This window comes from Propithecus coquereli, unplaced genomic scaffold (genome assembly GCF_000956105.1).
Source record: "Propithecus coquereli isolate 6110/MARCELLA unplaced genomic scaffold, Pcoq_1.0 Scaffold166, whole genome shotgun sequence".
NCBI lineage: Eukaryota > Metazoa > Chordata > Mammalia > Primates > Indriidae > Propithecus > Propithecus coquereli.
In genome coordinates this window covers 2,530,670-2,550,393 of record NW_012141191.1, presented here as the reverse complement: position 1 = coordinate 2,550,393, position 19,724 = coordinate 2,530,670, and the positions used below count along the sequence as shown (strand labels likewise).

Here is a 19,724-nt window from a genome sequence, read left to right as displayed (position 1 = left end):
GTGAGATCCTGTCTCTACAAAAATTAGTCAGCTGGGTGTGGATGTGGTGGTGCACGCCTGTAGTCCCAGCTACTCAGGAGGCTGAGCCAGGAGGATCACTTGAGCCCAGTAGTTGGAGGTTACAGTGAGCTATGATGCTGCCACTGCACTCTAGCCCAGGCAACAGAGCAAGACCCTGTCTTAAAAAAAAAAAAGAAAACAAAAGAAAGAAAAAAAAAGAGGCCGGGCGCGGTGGCTCACGCCTGTAATCCTAGCACTCTGAGAGGCCGAGGCGGGCGGATCATTCTGAGCTCAGGAGTTCGAGACCAGCCTGAGCAAGAGCGAGACCCCGTCTCTACCAAAAAATGGAAAGAAATTAATTGGACAGCTAAAAAATATATGTAGAAAAAATTAGCCAGGCATGGTGGCGCGTGCCTGTGGTCCCAGCTACCCGGAAGGCTGAGACAGTAGGATTGCTTGAGCCCAGGAGTTTGAGGTTGCTGTGAGCTAGGCTGACGCCACGGCACTTGCCCCAGGCAAGAGAGTGAGACTCTGTCTCAAAAAAAAAAAAGAAAGAAAAAAAAAAGAATGAAGAAAAAAGAAAATAACTCACTAAGAAATTTAGCTATTCTATTATAAAAGTTTATGAGCCTAATAACATAATCTCAAAATATATAAAGCAAAAATTTGACAGAATTTCATGGAGAAATTAATATAATCTGTGATGGGAGATTTTAAATTATTTCTCTAAAAAGATGACACAAAGGAAGAAAGGACCAAGAATAAAGCTTCAGGTAATGTTTGTGTTTATGGACAAAGGCAATAAGAAGGGCAAGGAAAAGAGGAAGAGAAACAGAAATGTTGGTGGATTAGCAGAAAAACACAGTGTCACTGAAGCTTTAGGAAGGTGGAAAAGATAAAAGCAGAACCCACTGCAGAGGCAGTAATGAAGAGGGTTACTGTTCAAGAAATGTACATTTTCTAGGCCAAGATCACAGAGGAAGTACAAAGTGATGAGAGGTGTTACTTAAGTTTAGAGATTGATCTTAGAGGAGAAGAGGGGCACTGCTGCCTCTGAAACCATATAGAAGGAAAAAAGCATTGACCAAGAAACAGTCACATGGGAGTGGAGGGGAAGAAAGTGGGGGAGCTTAAATAAGTCTTCTGTTGAGCATGAGGAGAATGAATCTGTAAGTTCAATGTAATTTCAATCCATATCCCAACAGAGAGAAAGAGAGAGAGAGAGAGAGTGCTCGTGTGTGTGTGTATGCAATTCGATAAGCCTGACTTTAAAATTTATATATAAGAATAAAGAGCTAAAATAGCTGACAATCCTGGACAATAACAAGGAGTGTGACTTGCCCTGACATACAATAGGGTTTATTGTAAAGCTATTATGTACCGATTAGGAAGGTAGGGCACTGGGGCAGGACTAGACAAGTAGAGAAGTCAGAAAGACTCATGTATGTGCGGAAACTTGACTCAGGACAGAGCTGGCATTATGCAACATAAGGATGCGCCATTCAGTAAATGATGCAAGGTCAGTTAGGCAGCCATATGGATTCCTAGTTCATATCATATGCAAAAAAAAAAAATCAATTTTGCGTTACAGATTTAATGTGAAAGGTGAAAGCAAATACATTTTAGAAGAAAATATAGAAGAATATCTTTTTGATAGTTGAGTAGGGAAGGGTTTATTAAACAAGAGGCAAGAAGAACAAAACATTGAAAAGGCTGATAAATTTAACTGCAGGCATGAACTGCATAATAATGTTTTGGTCAACAATGCACCACATATACAATGGTGGTCCCATGAGATTATAATACTGTGTTTTTACTGTACCTTTTCTATGTTTAGACATGTTTAGATACGCAAATGCTTACAGTGGTGTTCCAGTTGCCTACAGTATTCAGCACAGTAACACACTGTACAGGTTTGTAGCCTAGGAGCAATAGGCTATACCCCATGGCCTAGGTGTGCAGTAGGCTGTACCACCTGGGCTTGTGTAAATACACTCTATGATGTTTTTGCAACAATGAAATCACCTAACCACTCATTTCTCAGAATGTATTCCTGTCCTTAAGCCATGCATGACTGCACATTACATTTGAGAATTTCTGTTTATCAAAGGATGCAGTTAATATAGTGAAGAAACAAGCCCCAAACTGAGAAAAGGTATCTATAACACATACAACCAAGGATTAGCATTTAAAATATTAATCTATAAAAAGAATAAGGGGAAGTGGATGTGATTTGAAACTTGAAAAGAATATGAAAGGTTTAGAATGACGCTTGCAGGGAACAGGATGGCTATCGACCAGAGACGAGTACAAGGATTACTCAGCATTATAGAAGGCCTCGTTGAATTAGAACAAAATGACTCAGTTCTGGAAGTGATATAGAGAAGCATTAGGTACATAGAATGGAGGAGTAAACAGGTAAGCAAACTCAGATGAGGGGAGAGTGGAAATACATAGCATGGACTCTCAAGAAGGCACGGGGAAAAGAAAACTACAGTTTTAAACATTTTTTCATGTAGATTACCTGAAGCGTTTGATCTCAGGCTAGCGAATTACAGAGAAGCTTGGCATCCAAGTTCAGGTTCAGTGTGAATGCAGTGATGGGAGCAGGGGAGATGGGGCAGTTGTCTTTGGCGTAGGGAGTGGATTTTAAAGTCTTGGATTTTGGAGCAGCATCAGCTTTGAGTGGAGACATGACTCCCAGGTGTGGCCGGGAAGGGATGGAAAGATGAACTGCACAGGACCCTGGGAGGTCCAGCAGCTGGCAGTGAGGACAGTGAACTAGAGGAGTCACCAGTGTGGAAGGGGGAGGCGGTGAAGTAGGAGCAGGGCTGGTGCTGTCACCCACCACGACTTGTGCAGGGGTACACATACCATGGGGCTTGCAATGCTGAGTCCGGCCCATCCTCCTTCACTCCAGGGTATCAAGGGCAAATGTATTGCCCGAGTTTGGGGTTGGCCATGGTGATGGGAGAAGCCTCCGACAGGAGCTCAGAGGGCCAACAGGAGCTCTGGGAGGCGATGGGAGAGAAGGGGCTGGCACTGCCCTCTGGAATGAAAAGGATCTGTGGTTTCTATGCACGTGATCAGCCTCGTCATGTGCGTGGCTACCTGGGGTCCTCTTTTCCTTGATGTTCCTTTATGTGCAGATCCCTCTTGAGGAGGATGATGGTGGAGGGACACTAAGTCTTGATCTCTTACATTTGCTCCCAAATTAATATGTTGTGGATAGTTTTTATCTTTTTAACTTTTTTTAGTGTGAAAACATTGATGGAACTTAGCTCACGGGTTCAATTTTACGGGGACATATCTTCTCAGAGGGTGACAGGTTTCGCACAAGCAGAACAACGAGTGAATTTCTTCAAGAACTACGTGGAATGTGTAGAAAGTACAGCAGTGTCTCTGTATGGTGTCGTGAAGGACTGAGCCACCTACTAGGACACCACACAGGGCCCATATTTTCCATGAGGAGGCCCAGGTTTCACAGCTATTAATCAATATGCATCCATAGGGCAGGTCTTTATTCTGTAAGCTCATTAGGTGTTCGGAGGAAAAATACATCTCCTCAGCTCTAGAACCAAATCCCTTAGCTGAACTTGGCAGTGGTTAGATTGGCCTCCTAATATTATATACCATCTAGTTTGTAAAGGCAATAAAAAAACTTTGAAGGATATAAGAGAAAAGAGGAACTCCACTGTGCAATGCTTTCTTGTTTTGTGTGCTGTGCGGTGCAGCCTGATGAGTGAATAATACTGCAGCAAGGCAGTCTGAGCTTGGCCCTTCCTGGCTGTGTGTACTCCTCCTCACCTCTCCTACTCTCAGTGCTGGCCCGTGCCCTGCAAAAGGAGAAATGCAACACCCGCTTCATGTCCACCCCATTAGTAGGGCATCTAGTACTCTCTGTGCACATAATGGTCCCTCAGAAATGGAAACTATTATAATTATACTGTAATTATAAGTTTAAAAATTTCTCATTTCTTTTTGCCCAGATGTGGACATAAGATAATGTATTGCTTGTTAAGAACACAGTTCCTCAACCTGGAGCCCAGAATACCTCACATTTCTTGTAATACATAACTTGCATTACAATGCAGTTGACTTTTTCAGCAGGGGCCATGATTAAATGATATGACAATTAGGCAGAATCCCATAGAACAGTTCCATGAAATACTCAAAGAACTTCATTCAGCTTCATTTGGTTTTATGACTTCCAACTGGTTCCTTGAATTTTGCTCCTCACTGCCTTTCTAGGAAATTTGTAGCACTGCTACAAATCTATAGCTCTGGTATGTATAGCTCTGGTAAGATTTCTCAGTCAGCATTGGCCTCAGCATTGGAAAAACGTCAGTACTCCAAAGAAAATCTCCACTGTTGCATGCAGAAGCTCAGAGTGTCAGCACCTTCTTGGGTGGAGAAGCACATGAGCTGCAATGCCATGAGCTAGCCACATCCAAGATGGGGGGATATCACGCGCGGGTGGCACTTTCAGGGTTGGGAGAGGCTCTCCTGAGACCACAGCAGTCGTGACTGTGGGCCCTGTGTGCTTGCTGGCTTCTTGATTCGGGGCGGCCAGACCGCGTCCCTCATCTCCACTCCTCTCATCTGAAACCCGGAAGCTGCTGGAAGGCTTCCCACAGAGGCTGTATGGATGCTTTCCAGAACTGAGTTTTGTCTACTCTAATCAATTTCTCTTTTTCTAAATGTTTTGCCATCCCTGTCAGCAGCTGGGCTCACCTGACCTTTGAGAACATCCTCTCTTGCTGAGGTCTGACGGGAAGCTACCTCGAGTGGGCGATTCACTACATTGGCTTCAAGGAGACAATTTCAGAACAAAAATACTTCCCACGGAGATTAAACATCACTAGTTTTGAGTCCTAGTTCCTCATTTATTAGTCAAGTGAGTCTGAGTTTCCTTATCTGTTCAGTGAGGGTAATAATGATACCACTTTTATCAGGACAGTTGCAAAGATCTCACAAGTTAATATGTGTAAAGATTTCGCTCCCTGCCTGGCATATCACAAGTGCTTGTTAAATGTTAGCTCCTATAATTTCTGTTCACCTTAATAGAGGGTGTCTGATTATACCACATTTGTAAGACATTTTGCTCTAATGTAAGAAATGCTTTTGTAGCAACTGGAGAACATGTCAGAAACTACAGACATTTCCAGTGTTCCTTGAGTACATTTCTCCATTTTCTGCCTGCACAGATGATCAGATTTGCCTGGAACCTGTGTCACTGAAGATATTCTACACAAAGCACAGCAGTGATTCGTTACTCACACACGAAATGAAACCCGAAATCTAAGAGGATCAGCTGAAGCATTTTCCAGGAGGAAACCTATTTTTTCTCTTCAACTCATTTGGTTGGGATAGTCAGAGCATTTGGACGAGCTCCAAAAGGAAATGATGCTAAAACCCTGCTGCACACACTTCATTAAATGCAAGGCAGAAAAAGCAGAAAAAGAGCTCCTGTCTTAGTTATTTAGGGGAGGAAATTTCTGGAGCCAATGGAGCCTGAGGAGGGTTCGAAGCTTAGCCAGAAGGAAAAAATGATGTGTGATTCATGAAAATGATTGGGAATGCGGAGAGGGCCCGGTCACTCATGAGGAATTACGTACCAATTCCTTCTTCTTCATGCACTCCATGAGAATGATGAACAGATGCTGAGCTTGGGTTCGAGTGTATGTGAAAGTCTTTTGGATAGTCACCAACAGCTGGTCCCTCAAAGATTCATTTATGAGTCTGCAATTAAAAACAATGTAAAAACCAGATCAATCAACTTCAGTACATATTTCTGAGAAATATTATAGAACCCAAGAATGCATTATGAGGGTTTACTTTAGATCAGAGTTACTTCTTCCCAAATTTTTCTTACAGTAGTCATTTCAAATGTGATAATTTAAAAAGCAGTGCTTTTACAAATAAATCCACATTCATGTCTAACCTAGTAAAATAGGGAGATTGATATAGTTCTTTTTTCTCTTTTTCTTTTTTTCATATAGCATATGTCTAATGCTCTCTTCTTCAAGTTCTATTATAAAAAATGTCTTCAATTAGTCAACTGCATCTTGGTAAGAATTTACTGTATTATTTTCCTAAAGGAGATTGAGATTGCAACATCATCTCTAATGGTGGAAATGAAAATTATATCTCATTAGTGGATTTTTGAACATCAATAAGCAGATAGGAGTTATGTTTCCTCTAAAATCATTCCATGTAGGTGGTAACTTATTTGGCCTATGATTCAGTTCATCATTTTTATTTCAAGCTTTTGCTCTGTTACAACAAACAACAGTCTGATCTATAAGGTGGTATCATATTGGCTGTCTTACTGAAAGATAGTTTTTATTCTACAGAAGAATGAATGAAAACAGGGGAGGTACATTGTATCCAATCAATGCTCAATTATGTCTTGACTATGGATTAATCACAACTAATTTTTAACTTTTCTCTCACTAGTCTGATGAGAAGAAGGCTCCCTCTCTCTACCAGCCATCAAATAGCAGGGAAGGAAAAGTCATTTTGTTAACAACAGATACCACTCTACATAAGGAAGATAAAATGCTCACAAGGATCAGTAGCTAAGTTACCACATTTTGCCTAGTATTTTACACTTTACAAATTGCTTTCATCATTGAAGTATTAGCAACTCCCAGATAAAATAGTAAAATAAATTATTTTTTCATTTGGTGCTTACGGGCACCCTACAGACAAGAGATTTGTCCTATTTCACAGGCAGGACATTTTAACCAGAAAGAACCAAATGCTTAAGGCCATGCAGCAAGTAAGTGGCAGAGCCAGAACCAGAACCCAGTTCTTATGACTCTTTGTTCAGTGCTCTTTGCACTACACCATGCTGCCACTTTTTACACCAAGTGCCCCATACCACTGCCTCTCTCCATCACTGTGGCTACTTGAGCAAGCAGTTGTGAAATTTTCATCAACATGAAAGCAAGATGAATTTTATTGCTTAAAAAAAGGCAAGATGGGAGGTTTAAGAATGTCTTCGTATCAGTGGTCTTCTATGCGCTGGGTTGTGTGAGGTTCACCTGAATGTACTAGATTGGATGTTATGGTATTTCTACTTTGAGGACATGGCATTCCCCATTTCAGAACTGTACCAAGGATCCTGGAAAGTCACTCAGTAGGGCGGAGGATTGGGTTATTCTGTCCTCTGTCCCACTGCACCAGGAAGATCTCTATCAAGAATATACACATTTAGAAAAAGAGGATGGTCTGAATAAGGTTGGAAAAAAAATACCAGGTCCTCTCTCAAAATTAAGTTATTCCAGATGATTTTGTGGCCTTAACTGTGGATCAGCCTGAAACTATTCATTCATTCATTCAAAAAATGCACAGTGAATGTCTACTTACTGCCAGACATTGGGATATGCCAGGGATTGAGGGGATAGATGAGATATATACACTCCCAGCCTTCAGTGAGCTATGTGCCAGTGGAGTAGAAAGGCACAAATCAGCAATTCAACTGTGATTGTCAGCGGTAAAGAAGTAGAGAAGCTTGTGACAGATGAACCTAATCTAATCTAGGGGGTTCAGGGAAAACTCCTCTGAGGAAGTTTTATCTGAGACTTGAATGAATGAGCATTAGCAGGTTGGGCGTGGGGTGGGGCTGGGTAAGAGCATTCCAGCATACAAAATGGCACAGACAGGCCTAGTTTGGAGAAAATAAAAGGTTAGTATGGCTGGAACACAGAGAGCAAATTAAAGAGTGGAACGAGATGAGGCTGCAGAGGGGTGAGCAGGGACAAGGTCACGGTGGACTCTGGAGATCGTGGTAGAGATTTTGGGTTTATCGTCCAGGCAATGAGAAGCCATTGGAGGATTTAAGCAGGAGAGTGACATGATCACGTTTGTGTTGCCAATTAATTTTCCTGAAGGGTGAAGACATGAGCATTCATACCTGGGCGTGTGTCTACTTGACAGGCAACCCAAGTGGATGGGTCTGGAGAGTTCTGCAATATCAAGAGTACACGAATGTTGTACATGATTATCAACAGCAGGGACTCTCCTGATTAGTCATTTGATAGATCCAATCATTCATCTGCAGGTGTTCAATTTGATAACAACTCAAAATTTGTTTTCCATGGCCAACCATCTGTAATGAAATCCCAGTTCCCTGAGGTCATTTTCTATTTGAGGGATCTGTCTGTCACTTGTATCCAGTCTGTCACTTTGTAAAAATTGAGGATTGATGTGCAGTTTAGCTGATTGTGGCTTTCAGTGGTTAGGAGAGCTGAAAGACACTAACAATCCTATACTTTTGAGCCCAATTTCACAACTGACTGAAGTGCGGCTTTGGCTAAATCATTTAGCAACAAGAACCATAGAATGCTAGAAGTAGAAGAATTCTCTAGGTTGGTGTTTTCCAAAGTGTGGGGTGCCTATCACTGATAGAACAGAGATGACTTTAGGTGGAACAAAGGTCATTTGGTCCATCCAAAGCATTAGGTTACACTCATTAAACATTAAATAACTGCTATTCCTGGTTTAGTTTTTTTCCCATCCTTCTGATTCCATCAAGGAGAAAATCTCATTTTTGGTGCTTCTCTGCCTTTAACAGTTCCCTGACTTTTGCAGATCTCTCCTTTTAACAAAGAGATAATAACAGATATTAGGTGTCATGCCTTTGGCAGAAGGAGTTTAATAACGTTTTAAATAAAATCCCACATAACATTTGGTGTGTCTGTAGCACGTTGTGGTTTACCATACACAATGGGCCACAAGATAATCTCACAATAATCTGTGAGACAAGCAGGTATTAATTCTATTTTGCAGAAGAGAAAACAGCGGCCTAAGGAGGTTGAATAACTTGTGCCAAGTCACATTGATGGATGTTCTCCATGTTTGAGTTGAGCCTATTGACTTTGCTTTGTCCCATGCTGTTGCTGTTCCTGTTTGCATTCTACGTCTTCCAGTTTCCTAATCATCTGCATTGGAGGGAGAAATTCAAGCTCATTTGTAGCAGGAATACGCTTTTCATTTTTGTATATATAGAGTACATCAGAAGGAAATTAAACAGATTTAGAGAAGGTAAGGGAAAACTGGTAAATGAAGACAAAGGCAAAGTGCATTTAGTAGTTTGAAGAGTATACTTGCTTCTAATTTTTCACAACTATTTGTTCTGCTAAACTAGGTATTTTCTGTTTGGTATAAAGTCTTACTCTGTCTTCTCCAAGAACCCTTTCTTATTTTGTGACCATATTCCTTAGGATATTGGAAAGCCTACTCTATTGAAATTATTGTTTTTCCCATTTTTTTCTGCATAATATTGGAGTGATTTAAAAAATTTTGACCGTGATATTTAATCATCAGAAAAATTAGAGATATTCCCATTTTAGATTTCTTTTATGGCCCTAGAATATTGACAGAAAGTTTCTTGACATCGAAACATGGACATAGTATTATATGACGTTTTAGTTTTGGAATTGAGTCTTTGATGAAGTGGTCCTATTTCTGGAAACTGTTAATTTGTGGCTCCATAGGGGCCATGTTATTTTTGGTACACCTCAAATTAGAGGGCTTTGTGATAGGAAGTAGAGTCACTGAAGTGAGGGAAATTTCTACTATGGCATTTGTGTCTCTATTTAAATGCTGTACTTTTGATCTGGAGCTTTGTGGATGAGTCACCAAGCATTTAAAATAGGTCAATGTTTATTCAGTGCTCAGGGTAACCAACAAAAGGCCCCACAGTTTGCTATCACTATTCTGTTCAAATGCTGGCAATATAACCCACACACACGAATACTTTTCTCAGAATGAATTTAATTACCTGCAAATTAGAGTTTTGTTCCCAGATTTAAAAATCAGAAAATGCATTTAGAATTCAATGGGACTCTAAGGGCCAATCTTAGGTTAATGGCTTCCATGGACAGGAGCCCTTCCTGTGACCCTCCTAGATGCTATTAGTTTATTCAGACACAATATAAGAAAATTTTACTTATGTAAAAAATTGTTAATAATACCACAATTTGGTACTTAAAAGACATCATTTCCTACAGAATATCTAATTCTCTAAAGAAGAATGAAATTTTATCATTTGCTTGAAGCCAAAGCAAATTACTAAATGTTCTATTAAGGGCACATAAAGTAACATGTCTTGCCTGAGGTCACAGAGAATGGCATTTCTTCTTTTTTTTTTTCATACAAGTCACCACTTTGTCCAAAATGTCATGACTCTGGAGCCACAAGTAACAGCATGATTCTTCCCAGAGAGACAGGACAGCGTTGTTAGTAAAGCATGATGGCCACCAGGGCCAGGCTGTCTGGATTTAAGCTGTCACCTGTTGGCTGTGCAATCTTGTGTAAGTTCAGTCTTTATGTTGTATTTTACATATATATAAAATAGGAATTATGGTAGTACTTCTATCATAGACTTGTGAATGAGTTAAGCATTATAAAGGCTTAGAAAAGTACCTGACACATAGCAAGTCCTACGCAAGCATATACTATTATTCAAACGTTGTCCTACAATGCTTTTTAGGAAAGAATCATGGATATATTCCTTTTTGTTAAGTAGCATGAACAGATGTCAGGGCCTCTATGTACAATAGAGCTCTCTCCTGGCGTTAACAGTGCTCTGCACACCCGGTGAGCCTCGTGGTACAAGGCTGGAAAAGTAACTTTCCCACTTTGGAGAGGTTAGAGATCACCAGTTCTTTCTTATGTTTGGAAAATGGAGATATGTAGCAGATTTAGGAGGCTGAATTATAGTGGAGTCTTGTAAATATCCCATGCAGATATCTACTTGTTTTTTCACTCATTCAACAAACAATTAATGCCTACTGTGCGCCAGCACTGTGCTAGGGATAGAGAGTTCTAGTCTCAAGAAACTTACAGGGTCGTATGCCATGTATTCTATAATCCATCAATAGGTAACACGTCCCAAAACATGGTTGTATAAAACAGCATTATTTGTTGTCTTGATGATTTTGTGGGTCAGGAATTCAGGCAGGCACAGTGGGGACAACTTATCTCTGTTCCATGATATCTGAGGCCTCAACTGGAGTGGCTGGAATGGCCAAAGAAGGCTGCCATAGCTCAACTGGGTCCATAATGTCTGGGGCCTCAATTATGCTCCATGTGGCATCTTTTGGGGCTAGAATGTCCAAGATGGCTTTCTTACTCCCAAGTCTGGTACCTGGCCTGGGATGGCTGAAGGAGCTGAGGGTTGGCTCACATTTCTTTCTCCTGTGTGGTTATAGGGTAGATGGGTTTCTTACGTGGAATCTGGCTTCTCCTAAAGTGAGGATTCCAAGAAAGAATGTTCAACGAGGCTCAGGCAGAAATGCAAAACTTCTTATGACAGCCTCAGAAGTCCTAGAATGACATTTCCTTACATTTGGTTAATCAGGCAAGTTACTAAGAGCAGCCCAGATCAGGAGGAAGGAAAGAACAGACTCCATATTTTGATGAGAGGAAGGCATAAATATATAGAAAAAGAATATATTGATGGTGATCATCCTGGAGACAAGCACCTCCATCACATGATTCTGTTCAGATGAGACATTCATTGTAAAGCAGTGATCTTTTTCATAGTTGAGTGATAAACAGTCTTAACTGCCTTACTTTGAATTCTCTCTTTTAACAGATGATTATGAAAAACACCATTTTCCTTAGAAGTAGTAATCTAACCACTCATAAATATTTTCAAAATATTATTACTGAGATGTGCATAGAACCTAAAAATATTTTCTCCTTTTGATCCAGTTGTCTATTTACATTTATTTAGCACGTACTATGTACCAGGTATTTCATTTAGGCCTTGGCACCTGGCCAGAGTCTGTTTTCCATAGACACCATCATCACATTTTGTCCCTGTTAAATGCTGTATATAACGGACATTGTCAGTGAAATGTGCATGCATGGGTCAGCCTTTAAGGTCCTGGTTAAGTCGCCACAAAAAACAGGTTTTTTTTTTTTTTCCTTGGTTCCTTAATTTCACTTTGGGGTCTGTTTGGAGAGGTGAAGCAACAGCAGGACCTGTTGGCTTTTGCAACTCCTGCTAGAAACTAGATAACACAAAAATTTGACTTCCTAAAATACTGTTCCAGTTTACCTCATTCTCTATCTACCTCGGATTGGGTCCTCATACCATCTTACTCAGGTGACACCAACAGACAGGTAATTGATTTCTTCTCTATCCTTCTCCAGTCTATTTCCCATGGTGTTGATTGAATGGTTCTTCTACAAAGCATCTTTCTTAAACCACTTCAATAGCTTCCCATCGCTAGCAAGGTAACATCTCAAATTGCATGTGGCATTTAAGGTTTTTCCATGGTCTCTCTCCTCAGCCAGCCTCATCTCCTGCCATACATTACCCATGAATACTATATCTCCCAAGTCTGCCAGACTTTTGCATGCCTCTATGCCCTTGAACTTGCTATATCTATCACTTGGAATTCTCTTTACTCCTGAACTCATCACTCAAAATGCATCATTTAAAACTCAGCTCAAATTCTACCGCCTGTGTGAAAGTCTGTGATTACCACTCCCTTGGGGCACCTAAAGCACTCGATATGTATTCCTATAATTATTGTATTGCATGGAAATGGCTTGTTCACACATTTGCCTTCTTCCAGTAGATTATAAACTTTCTGAAGGGGTGATTGCTTTTTTATTCTGCCTGTACCTTAAGTTCTGGAAGACTGCTTAGCTCAATGTTAGATCAAAAAGAATATGTGTGGATTGATTGAATAATGAGTAGCTGTCTGTTTTGTGGTGGGTAACCAGGTGGTCTTCCCCATGCCCCTTTGTCCTCATAGTGGGATGGACTTCGAGCCTATCTGGGAGAATGGGAGAACTGGCATAGGGATTTACCTTCACATAATTTTATTTTCTTGATCCTTTTTCTTTTAATTAGATTCATCCTAAGAAATATTATTGGTCTCTGACTATCTTTCTTTAAATCACAGGGTGTTGGTGTTTAGAAATGAACTGGCCACCAACACAAAAGCATGTATTTGGTTCTATTTCTGAGCACTGCTTTATCCCCCTTGCCTTTGAATTGCTATGTAGCTCTTGTTAATAGTTTCTTACTCACTTGTGTCCCCCCCAGCCCCACCCCATCATGCTTAGGGCAATGTATAAAAGTGCTCAATAACTTTGAAAACTTTAAGAATTTCAGTGATATCAAGATAATTTCCCTCACATAAATCTTGGCAGTTTTGACAACTGGAAGTAATTATATCACATAAAAATCAACACAATATACATCTACATTTTTTAAATGAATTCCATGACATACATGGAAGGGATGAGGTCAGTTTCACAATCTACTGTACAAGATGGAATGACATAATCAAGACACTATAATAATATGGTGCCTTTGGCTGGAATATAACTCCTTTATTTACTAGTGAGGGACCTGAGACAGGTTATTTAATGTCTTTAAGCCTTCATCTCCCTCTGTTAAATGGAGGTAAATATGTCTTTTAAGGTCGATATATTTGGGAAAAAAGAGATCATGTATGGAAAGCACCTGGCACTGTTCCTGACACATAGCAGTGTTGAATAATCCCTTCCTTACCCCCTTCTCTATTTTCCCCACTTTTTTTTCCTTTTTTTCTTTTTTTACAAAACCTACTTCATGCCAAACCATATTTTCCCACTTTAGAATACTGAGATAGCTATGGTAAAACAGAAGGCACAGATACACACAGAAGAGGAAACAGAAGGTGGGTGATGTGACGGGTTTAAGAGTGATAAGAAAGGTGCTTAGTACCTACTAGAAGATAAGTTTTGTGCTGTGCATTTTACATATGGCTTTTAATTAGCCAGATTAATCTAAGAAAATCCTAAGTAGGCTGTCAACTCCTTGGATACATGGACTGTGCATTATACTACTTAGGTATTCTCTTCTCCCCTTCCTTCAGTGCTAACCAAGGTGCTGAGGATGGATGGCTTTCTCACCACTCCTTATCTTGATCCCCCTTACACAATGTGTTTCCCCCCACACCATACACCTTCTAAAATATTATACAATGTGTGTATGTATTATGTTTGTTATTTATTGTCTATCTAACCTTGATAAAATATAAGGTCCACAAGGACAGGGACTTTTGTCTATTTTTTTCACTGGTACGTTTTCATCAGTGCCTAGAATAGTGCCTGGAACACAGTAGGTGTCCAAAAAATATTTGTTGAATGACTGAATGCATAATACTGGTTGGAGGAAAAATATAACTAAAATATTTCGGGAAAAAATGTCAACTAACACTGGAAATTCATCAGACATTCAAAGATTCTCAGTTTGGTGGAAACCAATTGCAGAGATGCTAGAGCCGTGCTATCCAATATGGCAGCCATTACCCACATGTGGCTATTTAAATTCAAATTAATTACAGTGAAATAAAATTTAAAATTCAGTTCCTTTGTCACACTAGCTACAATTCAAGTGTCCAGTGACAGTCCGATTGGACAACACAGAACATTGCCATCGTCACAGAAAGTTCTGCTGGGCAGTGCTGCTCCCAAGGCAGGCAGAGCTGTCAAACTCTCCATCTTAGTCAGGGACAAGCAGGGCATTTAGATGAAAAATCCCGAACAGTGTTGGCTGTGCCTCTAGTTTCTCTCCTTTTCTTTGCCTTTGGCTATGAATGTGCGCAGGAGTAGAAAGTGAAGTGTTGCCAGTAGATACAGGGACTTCCACGTAGTTAAGTACACTCTCTGCTGCCAACATAGTAAGGAAAGCACATCCTCTGAGTTCATTCCAAGTGCAATCCCTCCAGTGAATATTGTCATAGCCAGCCAAGAGGAACAGTCAAAACTTTTTATTGTTTTAGGTCCCGTATAAAAGACAGAATCAGAGCTGGACTGTGATGCGTGGACTCTTCGCAGGCTACAACACTGGCACTCCTTCAACTGACACACTTTACAAGTTGGTCTAACATTTATTCAGAAGAGAAGTTAACCAGCATGTGAGAGGAAAGAAGATGGAATCTGCATGTAGCTTCCTCTGTTGTCCAGAAAAACTCAGCTCTGAGGCAAGCAAAAATAAAGCTCTTGTAGTTCCTGGATCCCATATCCTTAGAAAGCAACATGGTAGAGCTGCTAAGGGCATTGGTTCCAGCCTCAATCAGCCTGGGCAGACCACTGTCTAGCTGGGAGATGTTTAACAAATCACTGCACCTTTCTGTCCTCAATTTCCTCACTTTTAAAAGGGGGATAATAATGGAATGGAGCTTATGAAATAAAGTGTTTATATCAGGCTGTTGCATGTAGAAGCTTTAAAAAATAGTAATTTCAAATTTTCAAGCATACTATTGGGGAAAGGGTCAGTGGGATAGGCAGAGAGAAGGGGTAAGTCTAAATTCTCTTTCCAAGTAATTTATCAAAGGATTCCTTTTAACCCTATATTCTACTCTAGGGGATGTTGGGGAAAATATAATTTTCTCAATTTTTGTTAGATATTCTGTGATGGATTCATTCTAGGTGGTTTGTTTTTTTAAATTATTTCTTATGAATTATATCTGTAGGCAGTTACTCAGTTAGCTTATCCCTCAGGCCAAATCCAAACAGTGTCCTACAATAAAGAGCTCCTTGTCCTTCATCTCTTATACATTATGCCTGTGTGGAAAGGCTCATATCATCAGGTAATTTCAGCACAGATATGCTTCACTGTGTTGATAAAAGATTGACTATTTCCTTTGTTTGTCCTGAGTTTCTTTCAGGCACCTAGGTTTCTTATTTTTCCCGCTGGTTTCATGATTCATTGCATAACTTTACGATTGCCTGGAAATCTTATATCTATAAGGGTATCTGTAAGATTTTGGCTTTATTTCAGTAGATATTCTTGGCATGTTGACTGTAAATTCTTTTCTTTGCCTCATCAAACATCGTTAATCTATCACCATGCTCTTTTCTCTGAGCCCAGATGTGGCTTCAGAATCGTGTTCAAGACATCATTCTAAAAAGCCACTACCAATTGATTAGAGTTTATAATCAAAATTAAGCTATAGTTGACCCTTGAACAACCCAAGTTGGATCTGCTCAGATCCACTTATATTCTGATTTTTCTCAGCCTCTGCCATCCCTGAGACAGCAAGGCCAACCCCTCCTCTTCCTCAGCCTAGTCAACGTAAAGATGAAGACATTTATGATGATCCACTTCTACTTAATAAATAGTAAATATATTTTCTCTTTCTTATGAGTCTCTTAATAACATTTTCTTTTCTCTATCTTACTTTATTGTAAAAATACAGCATACAGTACATATAACGTACAAAATATGTGCTAATGGACTATTTATGATATTGGTAAGGTTTCTGGTCAACAGTAGCTTATTAGTAGTTAAGTTTTGGGGGAATCAACAGATATATGTATATTTTCAGCTGCACTGGGAGTTGGCACCCCTATCCCCCATATTATTCAAGGGTCAACTGTATTTGTCATCTCTGCACTAAAGGTAACAAAATCTCAAATATACTATCAAATGGCGAAAACCAAGGGAATCATAAGGTTAAATAACTCCAAATTTTAGGTTTGTTTCCAAGACACTGAACCATGGCTTCCATGGATTTAGAGAAATGGATTCTTTACTGCCTACTCAAGATTTTTAGAGGTTTATGCTCATGGATGGACAATTGCTTTGCCTTGAATATCCCCAGAAAACATAATAAACATGTATATCAACTCTAAAACAGTTTAGGACAATTAAAAAAAAGACTTTATTGAAACTGGAGACTTTTCTGAACAAAAATAGTACAGACTTGAGTTAACACTGAAATCCTACTTTAATGCATTTTTAGTTTCTCTGGTTGAAGAAGCTTTTATAGCAGGTCATCACTGCTATATATAGTTTTCATAAATCCCGTGTTCCATGATCAACATCTGAGAACTGCATGGGGAATCTGGGAAAAATCCATTAAGAACATCCCAAACATTATTTATTATTAATGATATCACTGGGTGAGATGTTAATCCATTATATTTCTAGCAGCTGCAGATTTTAATGTCAGAGACGTTGATTCAGAATTCATTTCCTCTAAAGGAGAGGGATTAAATACCAGGACATTTATTACCTTACTTGGAGAAGTCTGTGGATTTTATAGCCCTCACATCTTTTCATGAGAGACAGGCTAGATTTTAGAACTTCAGAGAAAAATTTACCAGAAATTAGGTGGGTAAGGAGATGTATTTGTACATTTCATGGTAAGGCAGACAACACGATGTGCTTAAGGAACAGTAGGGATGACAGTTTAGTTGGGTGGTAGGGTGAATGGAAAGTTCATTGGAAGAGGGAGGGTTTTAGAGAGGAGCTGGGACCAAAATTCAGAGGGTCTTGAGTTCAAGCAAAGGAATGTTGACCTGTAGATTAGGGGTCTTCAATTGGGTTTTATAAAGAAGCTTCTGGAATTTTGAGGAGGAGCTCCAGAGCTGCCTCAGACCTGTCTTAGTGGGAGAGAGCCAGGCAAAGAGAAGGAGGCTCTGGGAAAGTAGTTCTCAAAGTACAGTTCCTGGGCCAACAGCATTGCATCTCCTGGATACTCCTTTGACATGCAAATTAACTGACATCAATCAGATTTATTGAATTAGAAAATCTAGGAGTGAAGCTGGCAATTGTGTTTTGTTATTATTGTTGTTTCCTCTTATTTTTTAAAATTTATATTTAATTGATGAGTAAAAATTATATATATTTATGGTCTACAGCATGATGTTTTGATATGTGTAACATTGTGGAATGGCTAAATCAAGCTAACTAACATATATATTAATTCATATACTTAGCATTTTTTTATGGTGAGAACACTTAAAATCTACTGTCTTAGCAATTTTCAAGTATACAACATATTGTTATTAACTACAGTCCCCAGGATGTATTAATACAATAGATCTCTTAAACTTAATCCTCCTATGTAGCAGTTTGCTTTAACAAGCCCTCTGAGTGATTCTGATGCAAAGTAAAGTTTGAGAACCATTGCTCTAGGTCTTTTCCCCCAGCTTCGACAGAGTAAACCTGTGTCTTGTCTGTTTTTTTCTACCTGAGATTTCATCTGAGAAAGAGTTCAGGGGCTTTAAAAAAGTGGAAATCAATCAAGGAAAGTAGTAGGTGGGGACTCTTTAATGGTTGTCCATTTCAATTGTAAAGTCAAAGGCAAGAGGGTGGCACTCCACTAATGCTAAGCTTTCACTGTTGGCCTTAAGGATCTCCCCTCCCACACAGCCGAGAGAATCGCCATTGACAACCAATGAGCACCATTTCACTTTTAAATACCTTTGCTTTTCTCATTTTCTTTTATTTCTTTTTCTAAATTGGTCATATATTTTGAAATAGTCAGAAAACAATTTGCAAAAGAAGTAAGGAAATAAGTGAACTGAATGCCCTTAAGAAATCCATGTAAATAAAAATACTAACAGATATGTCTGTCGGTCCTGTCAAAATGAGTATTTTTATGGCATAGCTTGCTTTTCAAGGAAGAATTTTCAAGTCTGACAGATGTTTGGAACCAAATACAGCTGTGGTAAAGAAATAAATGAGGTGATTGATGTTCAATACACTTTTCAAGTCAACTGGGTTCCAAAGACAAAATTTGGCAGAGGGTGCCAAGTGCTTGTGGCAATAATACAGTGACATGTAAGAACACACATGAAGCGTAGAAAGTAGAGAAGCTATTTTTGAAAAAATCAGGGAAGTATAAAGAGAAAACTAATTTTTATAAATTTTAAAACAGAGTTTCTGAAAGTGTGGTCTATGGACCACTCTCATTGGAATCTCCGGGGGTTTTGGTTTCAAGTAGTTTCTTGGGTCCCATCCCAGGCACATCAAAATCAGGGTATTGGGAGATTTGGAGGTCTTTGTCTTCCAAAGCTTTCCAGGAAATTTTCAGGCATGTTGAAGTTTAATAGCCACATGCTCACTTAAAATATTTTTTGGAGGGGGTAAAAAAGTAGTCAAGAGTTAGCAAATCTCAGAGGAATGTAATTAATAGATAACTTTGAAATCTTCACTTGGCATTGATGGGCTTTCTGAAAGTTGTGGATGATGGGTCTTTAAAAGGGATTTCTTTATCATAATTGATTACTCAGCTATGTTTTTTCTGATGTTTGCTCTTCATGTTCAAGGGTACTCTTTCCCAAAAAGCTTGGAGTTGAGCAATTCTAATGTAAATTTAATCAACGTGTGGAACCGATGGGCCAAACTAGATCAATGAAACTTCTCGCTGCCATGGTACTTTCTTCCCTAAACTCTAGACAATTTTTTTAAAGTCAATGCCTCATTCTTCCATATTGACACAATATGAGGATCAAATAGCAAACTGTGAGACAAAAGTATGTATTTCATTTTGCACTTTCCTAAATAAATGGAGCTACTCTAGCATTGTGGAGCTTGAATACAGTGACACAGGTAGCTATATATCTGTATTTTTATATATTCCACAGAGGCAAAAATTGTAGTAACTCTCCATGAAACTTTCTCCATTCACTCCAACCTATGCCTCTTTCTGCCTTCTCAGAACTCAGTAACTAACATCTAATTGAAAATTAGGTTATCATATGAGTTCAAATGTAATTATACACACGTCTCTTGAGGGAAGTTATTCTTCTTTTCATAGTACCCACGGTGTCTAAAACAAGCATACAAAAAATACCTAGTGATTGATTAATTTGAAAAGTCATGTTATCAGTTCTATTTTTAAGTCTTCACTTAAATTTTAAATACATAAATATATATATACACACACACACATAATTACAGGCACTAATCT

At 39.3% G+C, this 19,724-nt stretch overlaps 1 protein-coding gene across 1 annotated transcript in view; it reads right to left on the bottom strand.

Annotated features, from left to right (window-relative positions):
- TRPM3 (transient receptor potential cation channel, subfamily M, member 3) overlaps positions 1 to 19,724 on the bottom strand; it is a 338,389-nt gene that overhangs the window by 200,158 nt on the left and 118,507 nt on the right. Inside the window, exon 9 of the mRNA XM_012641622.1 lies at positions 5,619 to 5,742. Within this exon, the coding sequence (XP_012497076.1) occupies positions 5,619 to 5,742 (124 nt within the window). The remainder of the gene's footprint in view (positions 1 to 5,618; positions 5,743 to 19,724) is intronic.